The sequence below is a fragment of the Chenopodium quinoa genome, unplaced genomic scaffold (genome assembly GCF_001683475.1).
Source record: "Chenopodium quinoa cultivar QQ74 unplaced genomic scaffold, ASM168347v1, whole genome shotgun sequence".
In the NCBI taxonomy this organism is placed as follows: domain Eukaryota; kingdom Viridiplantae; phylum Streptophyta; class Magnoliopsida; order Caryophyllales; family Amaranthaceae; genus Chenopodium; species Chenopodium quinoa.
In genome coordinates, this window is record NW_018745454.1 from 4150428 (window position 1) to 4163198 (window position 12771).

Below are 12771 nucleotides of genomic sequence, written 5' to 3' on the forward strand. Positions count from 1 at the left end.
TTGGCAAATTTTCCTAATAATAATATGGAATAAAGCTTGTCTGACAATTGAGATATCCAAAATTTTGTATTTAACCGGAAAAGGTTTGTTAAAAGTAGTGTAATTTCAACTTTAGTCCACACTCTAGAGGAACAGCAAAAATCAAGTACAGTAAAGCATAACTAACTCTTAATACTCTACTCTAATCACCAAAAAGTCTGTATTTTCTTTCAAATGAACTGTGCTTATAAAGGTGTATGGTCTACTTTTATAGAAGTAGATTATGGAATTTTTATACCATAGATTATATGATGGGTCGTTATAAATCATTATCATAAAAAATAAAGCTAAATCTATGTTGTTTTTAGCTAAACATCAACCTGAAAGAAAAATTATAGATCACGTGACCCAAACTTTTGGTTGATTACTCTTACTCTATAATTCACAATTAGGGGTTAATTTTACTTTAATTGCATAAAGTTTAGTGGACTAGTGGTATAGGGGCGGCAGACAAAGTCCTAGCTAATTCCAACGTAATCCATATTTTGGTGATGGTAGGTTTTTGGGAATAGTTCCATGTATTCTATTTTTAGTATTGTTTGGAGGAAAATTCTACTTTTAGTATAAGCAAATCTTTAAGCCACGAATATCCAGAAATATGTAAAAATTGGAAGTATTATTGGCCAACAACAATAAAAAAATTAACAACGGAAGTATTTATATAAGGAAAATAAATAGATTAGCGCTTTAACCTTTTCACAATAATAATGAATAATTTTTAATTATATTTTTAAACAATATGATTATATGCTCGATAACTAAATGATGTTCACAATAAATTTGAGTAACATTGTAACAATTTTGAAATAAAAAAGTTGATTTCAATTATCATATTGTACAAAGTTTTCATATCAAAATTGATATCTAATACAAAGTATATATGCAGAGTATCTATTTGTCTATAGTTGAAGTAAAAAAAGGGTTGATTAGAATCATGAAGTGATCTTGTTTGACCTCCAATGTCAAAATTCACAACCTATGATAGAAAAGAGAGATACTTCGTAGAATTTAAATGACAATATTGACCATACAAAATTATATCTAAAGCTACTGAAAAGATTTCAAGAGGATGATCACCTCTTGTAGCAGGGCATCCATATTCTTCTCTGATGGCTGTCCTTCAACGGTTCAACCCAAACAAAACTTGTCTGGAGGCCTGAGCATGCATGTATCTGTGGCGAGGCACAATCTCTAGATGAGAGAGTCTAGATACAAAGTTTTGAACATTTGTTGATTTATCGTCGTAGGTGTTGGCTAGATTATACTAACAATTTAAAACAGGAATACGAATAGATTCACACGAGTACAATGATAATATGGAATTAAATTATAAAATTTTAGCAAGATTTACGAAGATAATACGTTGGTTTTGGTCAATAGTAGAATACTAGATTAAACCCCGTGCAATGCACGTTTGTTAAATAATTTTAATAACGATAAATTTTACCTAATATTATAAATAGACTTAGTAGTAAAAAGTATGAAATATTGTTTAAGAAATTAATTAAACATATAATAGTTATAATGGGCAATTTGTTTGTATGGACATTTATATTAGATTTTATACAAACTAAAAGTCATAATTTAATTACAATTAGGTTTTTTTTAGTAAGTGGTTTTGGAGGGAAAACTTTTTATAATATTTTGCCAAGTGTTCTCTAAGTTTCGCCTTTAGTATAATGTAATTGATACTAGTAAAACAGTTTCTCTTCCATTACAAAATAAAAAGGTTTATGGCATATAACAATGAGAAACCAAAATCATGCTCATATTAGAAAAAGAAAATCTAAAAGAACATGCGACAATTCTGTACAAAAGATAGTATCTACTTATTTGTTCATCATCTCTTTGGAGAGTAGAGGCAGAAGTTTAGGCGATACAAAAGCATTACATCATCCATAACCGTTTTCCTTTCTGGTTTTCCTATACAGTAGTGTCCTTCCGGCAGCTGGAGAAAGGATCAGAAGTCACCTTTGAGTGTTAAAACGAGCTGACTGCCTTAGATGCCCTTATTATTCACCATTGATACCAAAGATCCGGACCTTGTGCATATGTGGGAATTTGGCTACAACCAAGATGATCATTGCAATGGTGTTGAAGAAAAGCATTGGGTGCTGGTAATCTGTTGTATGTGAGGCTATCAGGTACCTGTAAACAAAATATTCTTCAGTATATAACCAACAGATATCTAACTGTATGAATTTCTGTTCTAATCAAATGAAGGTGCTTATATTAAGAAGATTGCAAAAGAACTTCAACATCTAAAAGAACCAAAGGAACAGGCGAAAGAAAAAAGACCCTCACAATGCCTTAGCTGCTAAGGCATGAAAACAAAGGAAGACTATATAACCACTAACTTCATTATAAGGCCTTGAATTATTCTAGACACTTCAAACAAATAATAAGTTTAATTTTAATACGAGATCATAATTGTTTACAGAATTCTTAAGCTGCATACTTCTCCGATTATATATTTCAATCAGGTACATCAAGATTTAGGTGTCACATTCTATACTGAAAAAACAATAAAGACAGCATCAGAACTCAGACATCATATTCTGAACTCCGTAAGAAGCACCAGGTCATAAACTATTAAAAATTCCTTATCACAGTACCCCCACCAACTAAAACAGCACATGGCAGAAGCAAAACAGTTTCAGGAAATCAAAATACTTCCAAGTCATTGCTAGCCCCTGCTAGTCTATAAAAAAAAAAAAAAATCGCTGGTAATTTATCACGAATTATATTTTACAGACAACTTCAAGGGGAAAAAATAATAATTTGAAATTAGAAAAATTATGATGCCTGTTAGACAGATTAAAAGCTGCACAAGATTTAAAACACGGGAGAACTTATGTCTAATATCCAGGCAACAAAGAAGAGGATGGGCGCAGTGATATAAAGATCATGCTTGGTAGGAAGCCTTAAACATCCCTGGGCCAACAGTGCCCTCACGCCTCAAAAATGCAGCTCCGAGTTATGATGATCACTCTACCAAGGTGTCAAATCTCAACAAAGGGTGCATAAAGGGCCACTACAATTGATTTGGGACCTCATAAGTTGCCTCCAGCAAAATTTGTGTTACGCAGTAGATGGGTAGTCACAGTGTCACTGTTACTCTTTAAGTACTAAGTTATAGGTGGTGATTTGATGCACATGGCCCAAGACAAAATATTTCAATCTCATAATAATGGACCTACAACCTCCTATGAGCTGCCTAGAATCTAGATACCCCTTAGGGCTTGATAGCTATCCCTAGAGCGATGAATAGTCAAAACCATTTACACAAACTAGGTTGAAATATCTTCACTTTTAAAACAAGGCCTTGTTTAATTCCCCAATCCCCACCTTTAAATTTTACCATGGGAAGTTGAAGAAATAAAGTAACAGCTTGCCGAGTTCATCACCTTGCAAAAAATGTGGTATAGACATTTTTTAATACAAATATATTGCCTTGGCAAGCCCAAAAGTAACAGAGATTGTAAAATACATCTTCACACTCCATCTTAAACATTAGCACCATAATCCAAGCGACAAAATCCATGAAAATAAAATTTGCAATTTTCTAATCTCCTCTTCAACAACTATATCATGATTGAGGAAGCACATTACAAAGAAAAGATGTGGAATAAAGGCACATCATCTCTATCAAGGGGGGAAAAAAAAGACACAATCTTTTTTCATTTATAATAAAAGAAAAAGAAAAGGTTGGATTGAGGGATGTGAAGAAGTAAAACACCAGCAACAGAGATGAAGTCAGAATAACACAACGAAGCTTCCAATTATTTAAAGTTAGTCATTAGCTTCTTCCAAAGGCCTCTTTTTCAAATCTCAATTATTGAGGTAATTTGCCAGAATTTTTGAGCAGTTACTTTAAATTGTTTCAAAAACCCATGTCTTAGTCTGAAGGGTTCCAGATGCTATAGTGATGCAACTTATAACTCAACCCAAAATTTCGGACCAGGTTGGGCCTTAACATCATACCTCATGCCCAAACCCGCAAAAAGTTGCGGGCTTGTAGGGCCAGGTTTGAGTTTTTAACTAAAAACGTGTTTTTAGGCTTGCCCAAATCCGCCCTATTTTCGGGACAGATTGGGCCGGATTAGCGAGTCGGGCCGATGTTGATCACCTTTAATTAATAGGTTTTGACCGATTGACCTTCCTTTACCATTTCCAGAGTCTGAGAGTCCATAATCATATTCGCTAAAACAATGGATTGTTCCAGGTGTTTCTCATCTCAGCCTCTCCTATCATACATCAACCATTTCAAAGTGCTCAAGAAATTTGTGTGGCACAGTGAACATGGTTTGGGCTTCAGATTATTAGGTTAAGCCTTTTGTTTGGGTCTTTGAAATTCTGTACACAGTTGGACAGGAGGATTTGTTTGGGTCTTTATTTTGACTTCATTTCTCCATATCCAGATCTTAGCCAAATTGGTGTTTCCATTCTCTTCTTAATTTGTACAAATTGTACAGTACCTTTTTCTGTAGTGTATAAGTAGTCACCTAAGGCATTAGAGATGTACTTTATCCATCAAGACATCAGATTACTAGGTGGATGGTGGGAAGAGTAAGAAGGGTAAAAAAGAAAGATAGAAAACCACCAAAAATGACCACACCAAAGCCTCTAGCTCATGACCTTAAGTCGCAATTGGCAGAAAGGTTAAACATCATCTAAAGAAAGACAAAAAAGAAGACCTCAAATCATCCCAAAACCAAGGTGGCAAAGACAGAATTCACAAAAGGTTGGCAAATAATTTCGATGGACATTAAAACATGAGATATGTGATACATTGCATTGACTACTATGCCTATTCCTCGTGGTTACAAGGGAATTCACCTCCTTCATCATGGAATCACACTCAAAAACATCACTTCCTATGTCTCCATGTTTTGACTCTCAAACCACATTCAGCAGTTTATTTACAGCATAGTGGTTCACTGAATTAATCCGTACAGCTTTCACAAAAGAAAGCTGCTTACAAAAACAATTACATGATATGCAATACCACATAAAGAACACAAACCTCACTCACTAATTATTACCATCACCATTACCTAATGCCTCTAACAATAATCAATTATGCTAGATTGAAGTGTACCAAATGCAACACAACCTTTTCCATATAATTAAAGATAGGAGTCACGTTGAACATATGGGCCAATTCCTTTCACTTTTATTAACTGACCCAATAAGGGTTTTTTGGATATATAAGGAACTATTTAAACACATTTTTAATAGAGAAATAATAAATTCTATCATTGTTATTTACATCTCTAATTGGTTTCTACTGAATATAATATAAATGTTAAAGAAAGTATGGGTAACAAGAAAATATCGATCAAATTAACCTCTTCTACATTTGAAGGAAATCCAAAATGATACAGCAGTGAAGGACTTAAAATACTACTCCAACAGTAACATCAACCTTTACTCCCCACAACAGTGCTATTTGTCCACTGTCTTAACACCAAGGAATCCCTCCCCTCCTTCTATTTTCATGTACCAATCTGGTGATTCAGCCATGAGGAATCTAAAACTATCCGAGCTCTAAACACCAACAGTGCTATTTGTCCACTATCTTAACACCAAGGACCCCCCTCCCCCCTCCTCCTCTCCCCTTTACATAAACCAATCTGGTGATTCAGAAATGAGGATTCTAAAATTATCTGAGCTCTAAAAAACCTCATCCCCATTAGCCAGGTTGTATGGCTACACTATTCAGGTAAACTTGACCTCATGACTTAGTAGCCATTTTAATTTGACTAGTATGTTTGTAATGTCTACGATAGTCATTAAATAATATCATAGAAAACCCCCCTATTTCTATTCTATTCCCTAATCCTTTTCTGTATGTTGGAGAATTTCATGAATACACGCAATCTGTTGAGTACAAATTTTGACACAAAATTCAAGCCACGAAAGTACTATTACTAAAGGGTTTAATAAGTGGATGAGCCCCTTCCTCACCATTTCAAATGATTTGAAAGATTTTGCGTCAGTTAAATCCACCAGAAGGTGTTCTACATTTTCACCAACTCAAGCAATATTGGAATTCTATGTCTACCAAACCCCTTTTAATGATGAAGTATCCTATAGTTCACTTGTTCACAAAAAGCAGTTTACAGCTGCTTCCACAAGAGAAGAATAACTACTGACCAGAACAACAACATTCAGGGTACTAGCATTTCATTATAAAACTAATCAAAACAACTATGCATCAATTACAATAAAATCAAAATATTAAGTTTTTTGGGAGTTACTTACAGCACAACAGGCACAACAGTCAAAAATTTCCTGTTACGTGTAAGCTGCTTCCCATTGTCAACTTGTTCCCACCAAGTCAAACGATTATATATTCCCTGATCATCAGAGAATGGGGTACCTTTCTTCCAGTGAAAGAAATGATATGTGACCTGATCAGAAAAGTAAGAACATCAATTGGACAGAAAAGAGATCCATAGTAGAAACATCTGAAACAAAACAGATTTCATGTATTACACTAATTCTATTTTCATAGTTCATAGCTCTCCCACTACCACCAGGAAAAGCCGAAAAGGTAAGGAAAAATGAAAAATAATAGAATTTCAATAAAAGAATCGCAAGAAAAATTCCCTGAAGAAATTAGACAATTCTAGAGCTGATCAAACTCGTATAAATACATATACAACCATTCAGAGTTCTTCCACTATTCAATCAATCAATCAGTCAAAGCCTTAATTCAATAGGTGGGGTCAGCTACACTTTTCAAAGCAAAAATTTGGGGATAGGGTGAGAAGATCACTTAACCAACACAAGTAAGCAATTGCCGCAATGCCAAATTTTATCAAGCACAAACATTTCCAATCCAATACTCTGAGATTTGAGAAGATCTGGAAACAGCTACCTAGCCCCCAATGCCCTCAACACCTAGTAATTCCCATGCCGGATCTTCTACATCATTTTGAATTTAAGACTAAAGTGTAGCTAAATGATAGGATTTTTCCTATTATTAGAGTTTTAAATAAATAGAGTTCAATCAGTTCCAAATAAACACAATGCTTTGCTTCAATATCAAATCATGTTACTCTCACTCACCTTTTACAAGTGACATGTCCAACTCAATAAAAGTACACAACATTAAAAATTAGCTTTCCTATTTTTACCTATCATATTTAAGGAGAATAAAGTCAATACACAAATCAATATTCAGCTAAGGTTTTGATATGTGTCTTGCACATGTAAAACAAGGTTAGCAAGATAATTTCTGTCACTTCTAAGGATATAGGGAATATGAAGATGATAAGCAACAACTATAATTTTTTTTTTCTTCCCAAAGTATGTCTTTCATTCAAATTTTGAGTACAATCCTAAACAACAGCAATGCCCTTACTAGCAATCCACAGCCCCACAGATTGACAAAGCTACCCTGATTGGCAATCATTATTGAAAGAAATAGCATAGCATGTTTTCCAACAGACTAAAGAAATTTGGATAGTAGCAGGACTAGCAGGTCATAATTGCATTTGAAGTTGAGTGGTCGAAATATGAATTTGCTTTTAAAAATTAAAGATAAAATCAAAAGTGAGGTTCTTGCCTATGATTTTCTTACCCATACCATGCTTTTACAGGGAACAATTGAAGGTTAGGACTTCAAAACCAACCACATTGAGCATAAAACATGTTGATTTCATAATTTCCTATGCTACTTTTGACTCCTTACTATCTACTTGAATCTAACATTTTAACTGACAAAGTGGCATAGGGAGACAAAACAACGGTGTGTAATTCAAATTATCGAATTAGTCAAAAGGCTCAAAAATAGATTCAACTACATAATGTGCAATATGCAGAGAAAGATATAATGATCTTGGAGATCAAATAGCATAAATTGGACTACAGAAACAAGTTCCTTAACCAATTCTAAAGCCTTCTCTCCATTGGACTCATTAGAATCTACCAGGTTGGCATGTTTACCTCCAAGGCCCAACCCTATCATAGAAAGATCTCTGATAACAATTGAGCCTAAGGAAACCTTTTCATGTATTGCACAAAAAGATCAGTTGACAGAGCTAGGCATGGCAGTAATACCACTAATCGGGTTTGATAAACACTCCAAACCAAAATAACTATACGTGTGTGTGTTCAATCTTTCCCCTTCCAGCTAATTGCCATTTGGAAAATAAGGATGGGCTAAGTGATAAAAGATAAAGCATGATTCTTTGACAAAAAAAAAAAAAAAAAAAAAATAAATAAAAAATAAACGAGTTTTCCTCCCATGATAACAGTTTGTGACCATAAAGAGGGCTTCAGCTATTTGATCGAGTATTTTTTTACAGACAACAGTTGTGACTGAGTGTGCTTCAGTTGTTGAATCAAATTTCTTCCACAAAAAACTGTTGTGAGTTGTGACAAGTTGACAACCATGACTATAAAGAGTGCACTTTGGTTTTAAAATCTTGTGCAGGTTAATTTGTAATTGAATAATAACATTTCATATCAACATTGTAAAGCAAGCAAAAGAGGAGTTTCTCTCCACCCAAGAATGAATAACCAATAAACTCCATTACTCCGTACTAAAAATTCACCCATACATGATACAACAAAAGCTTTTTGCAACCCGAAAAATCTGTTCTTTCAGTCGCGGTATTGAGCACACACCGAAAAAATCTTAAATCTTTACCTCTCAGACAATGAAGTTCAAGAAGACATTTAACAAGTGCAAATATAAACTAACCTAAAAACTCTTGTAACTCTAGAAATCACATAAATATAGAACAAAGACTAAAATTAGTAAAATTCAATCACATACAACATTCACGAGAGCTCAAATTGAACAAAATTTGATGAATTTCAGAATTCTAAGAGGCGAATTAAACCACGGCATAATCAAATAATAAATCAATTGCAACAATTGAGCAAAAAAAAAAGTAGCGAAAAGCTAACGAAAAAGAGGAGAGAGAAAGAGCGTACAAGAAAGTGAGCGAGATTGACGACGGTCCAAGCCATGCCAGGAGAACAACCAAAGACAGAAAGAACAAGAAGCCATGAAAAGAAGAGGAACAAGATGTATGTTGTCCAAACTCCAGGATATGTAAACCACTCTGTGTTCCTATTCAGATCCGCAGGTGGCGAAGCTTTCACATACAAATTCGCCATTGTTGTACAAGCTTACTCTGTAAAACCTCCAAAACTTCTTCGAAATTGATTTGAGTTCAATTGATTTGATTGGACTTCAATTGAATTGAATTGAATTTGATTGGATTGAATTAGGTTTAAAAAAAGAAATTGATTTGATTTGATAGAATTGATTAATTTGGAGAATTTATGAGTTTCTCTCTCCTCTCTTAAATTGATTTGATGATGAGTGGGTGGATTAATTCCTGGAAACATGCATTTTTGATGATCTTTTTCTCTAATTTACACCTTCCCACATAAATAAAAATGATAAAAAAAGGGAAAGAAGGCTTGATATTTTTTCCTTTTTTTCTTCTTGGTTTGATTTTGGTTTGTGGTATTGATAGCCGACTTTTTTGACTTTAGGTCCAATGACCTAAAAATCTAAAATGATTAACCAGTGGTCCAATTAGTGTGGGTTGCATTGAATTGGATTTCTTAAGCCCAATGGACCTATTTTACTGTCTACTTTGTATTCATTTTGCTTACAACTTTACCAGACCCATTTTTATTCTACCCATAATAATATTGAAAGGGTTTGTGACTCTTGTGTGTGTGAGGTGCATCAAATCACAAAGGTCAAAAATGTGCTTTGAAGACCATGGAGTACGATATTCAATTTACGAATTAAACTAGGATTTGAGTAATTGAATAAGTACTATGAAGTATGAAGTTTGAAGTATAATATTACATTCATGAGATTATTTTATGTCTTGGTGAAAATAATTAATGATACATGGAAAAGTTGTAAATCAAACTAAATATATGTGTACGTCTTGACTATTTACAAAAAAAATCATACCGCACCTGTATTCATCTGTCTTTAGAAAACATAGCTAGGTCCCTATCCTTATTTAGAGCTGTCAAAAGTTGACCCGATCCGAAATAGCGACGCAAACCCGATTATTAATCGATCCATCTGAACCCGAAAAAATGTTGACCCAAACCCGACCTGAAACCAACCCTAAACCCAAGTTGACCCGAGTATGTGAGATCCGAACCCGAACATGAACTGACTTGGAGATGACCCGACCCGAATGTAACCCGTAAATTATTAACCTGAACAGAACTCGACTTGAACCGAAATTGACCCAAACCCGTTTTAACCCGTCAAAACCCGAATTTAACCCGACTTGTTACTAACTTGACCTGAATTCAACCCGACCCGTTCCTAACCCAACCCGTATTTAACCCAACCTGTTACAAACCCGACCTGAAATTAACCCGACGTGTTATTGACCTGACCTAAATTCAACCCGACTTGTTATTGACCCGTTTCGAATTTTACCAGACCTAGTACTAACCCAACCCAAAAATTCAACCCAATCTATTACTAAACCGACTAGAAATCAACGTGACTTGGGGTTATTGACCCAACCAAAATTCAACCCAAATTGTTCTTGACCCGATTTCAAATCACCTTAAATGCAATTTAGACCACCTTGTTATTGTTAATCAAAGCATTTTGTCTAGGGAGATCAAGTAGATTCAGGCCAACAAAAGAAAGGAGCATCATCCTGAAATTTAAGAGTTAAATATAGTATATATTTGTTGTATGGTCAAAGGAGATAATTATCTTTCTAAATTATAAACTATAGTTCCCTAGTATATTGTCATATATATTATAATCAAAGGAAATAATTAGCTTGATAAAATTTATAATTATCTCTTTATAGTTAGTTGACCCCAAGTATAACTTGACTTGGAAATGACCCGACCTGATTGTAACCTGCAAATTATTGTCTTGAACATAACCCGACTTGACACCGAGAATAACCTGACTTGAAAATCACCCAACCTGATTATAACCCGCAAATTATTGACTTGAATCGAACCCGACTTGAACCTGAAAATGACCCGAATTGAAAATGACTCGACTTGATTATAATCTGCAAATTATTGACTTGAACCGAACCCGACTCAAACCCGAGAATGACCCAACCTAATTCTAACCCGCAAATTATTAACTTAAACCAAACCCGACTCGAACCCGATAATTACCCTAACCCATTTTAACCCGTGAAAACCCGACCTATTGCTCACCCAACCCGAATGTAACCCGACATGTTATTAACCCGACCTAAACCCGATAAGAAGTAGGACCCGACGTGACCCGAATCAAGCATGACCCAACCCAAACCCAACCCGAATAGGTTATGGAATTAATCCGAATTGACCCGACACGTTTACTCGAATTGATAGCTCTACCTAAAAACTCCAAAATTTCTCAAAAACCGTGGATATTAGACTTCAATTTTGGAATTTTTTGACTTTTTTTACCCAGAAATAAAAATTGTCGAAACGTTTATCATGGTCCCTAATAACCTTCGGGAGTCCAATTGGCTGGCTGGAACCATCCAATTTGCATTTAAACGACCAATTTACCGGTTTACAACTTGCGCCGATTTCATTAACTCAAGCCTACCAAAAACATTTATGACAACATATAATAATCATATATGGTTCCAAACGACATTATATGACCCCGATATGTATCCCCTGAAATCTAAAGGACTAAAGGCTTTTCGACACAAGGCCCCGAAACCTCCAAAATTTCTCAAAAAGCGTGGATATTAGCCTTCAATTTTGGAATTTTTTTTACTTTTCTTCGCCCGAAAATATAAATTTCCGAAATATTTACCATGGTCCCTAATACCCTCCAAGATTCCAATTGAATAGGTGGAACCATCCTATTTGCCTTTAAACGACCAATTTACCGGTTTACAACTTGCACCGATTAAATTAACTCAAACCTACTACGAACAATTATGACAACATATAATGATTATATATGGTTCCAAATGACATTAAATGACCCTGAGAAGTATCCTTTTAAATTTGAAAACTTTTCGACACCGGGACTCAAAACATCCCAAAATTCTCAAAATGCGTGGAAATTTTTTTGGAGTTTTTTTACTTTTTTATGCAAGGAAATAAAAATTGCCGAAATGTTTACTGTATTCCCTAATACCCTTTGGGATTCCAATTGGGTGGGTGGAACCAACCAATTTGCCATTAAACGTACAAATTACCGGTTTACAACTTGCACCGATTTCATTAACTCAAGCCTACCACGAACATTTATGACAACAAATAGTGATCTTATAGGGTTCCAAACGACATTATATGACCCTGAGATGTATTCCCTAGAATCTCAATGTTTTTCGATACCAAGCCCCGAAACGCCAAAATTTCTCAAAAAACGTGGATATTAGCCTTTAATTTTGGAATTTTTAGACTTTTTTCGCCCGGAAATAATAATTGCTGAAATATTTACCATGGTCCCTATTACCCTTTGGGAGTCCCATTAGGTGGGTGGAAACATCCAATTTGTCTTTAAACGACCAATTTATCGATTTACAACCTGCACTGATTTCATTAATTCAAGCCTACCACGAACATTTATGGCAACAAATTATGATAATATATGGTTCCAAACAGCATTATATGACCCCGAGATGTATTTCTCAAAATTTTAAGACTTTTCGACAACGGGCCTCGAAACCTCCAAAATTTCTCAAAAAGCGTGGATATTGGTCTTTAATTTTGGATTTTTTTTTTTACTTTTTGGCCCAG

At 34.7% G+C, this 12771-nt stretch overlaps 1 protein-coding gene across 1 annotated transcript; it reads right to left on the reverse strand.

Moving 5' to 3' along the window:
- Positions 1-1728: 1728 nt before the first annotated feature.
- LOC110714033 (ORM1-like protein 3) lies at positions 1729-9487 on the reverse strand. The gene is made up of 3 exons (XM_021892494.1): positions 8992-9487; positions 6307-6455; positions 1729-2187 (listed from the first exon to the last, which is right to left on the reverse strand). Exons 1-3 carry the CDS (start codon positions 9175-9177, stop codon positions 2052-2054), a joined length of 471 nt encoding a protein of 156 aa, XP_021748186.1. The 5' UTR covers positions 9178-9487; the 3' UTR covers positions 1729-2051.
- Positions 9488-12771: the final 3284 nt, after the last annotated feature.

Bases quoted from the DNA above. Each gene is read 5' to 3' on its own strand.
- LOC110714033 (XM_021892494.1), bottom strand. From the start codon at position 9,177: ATGGCGAATTTGTATGTGAAAGCTTCGCCACCTGCGGATCTGAATAGG. The intron at 6,456-8,991 runs GTACGCTCTTTC...TTTTCTGATCAG, and splicing joins TCAATCTCGCTCACTTTCTT to GTCACATATCATTTCTTTCA. The intron at 2,188-6,306 runs GTAAGTAACTCC...TTTTGTTTACAG, and splicing joins ACTGTTGTGCCTGTTGTGCT to GTACCTGATAGCCTCACATA.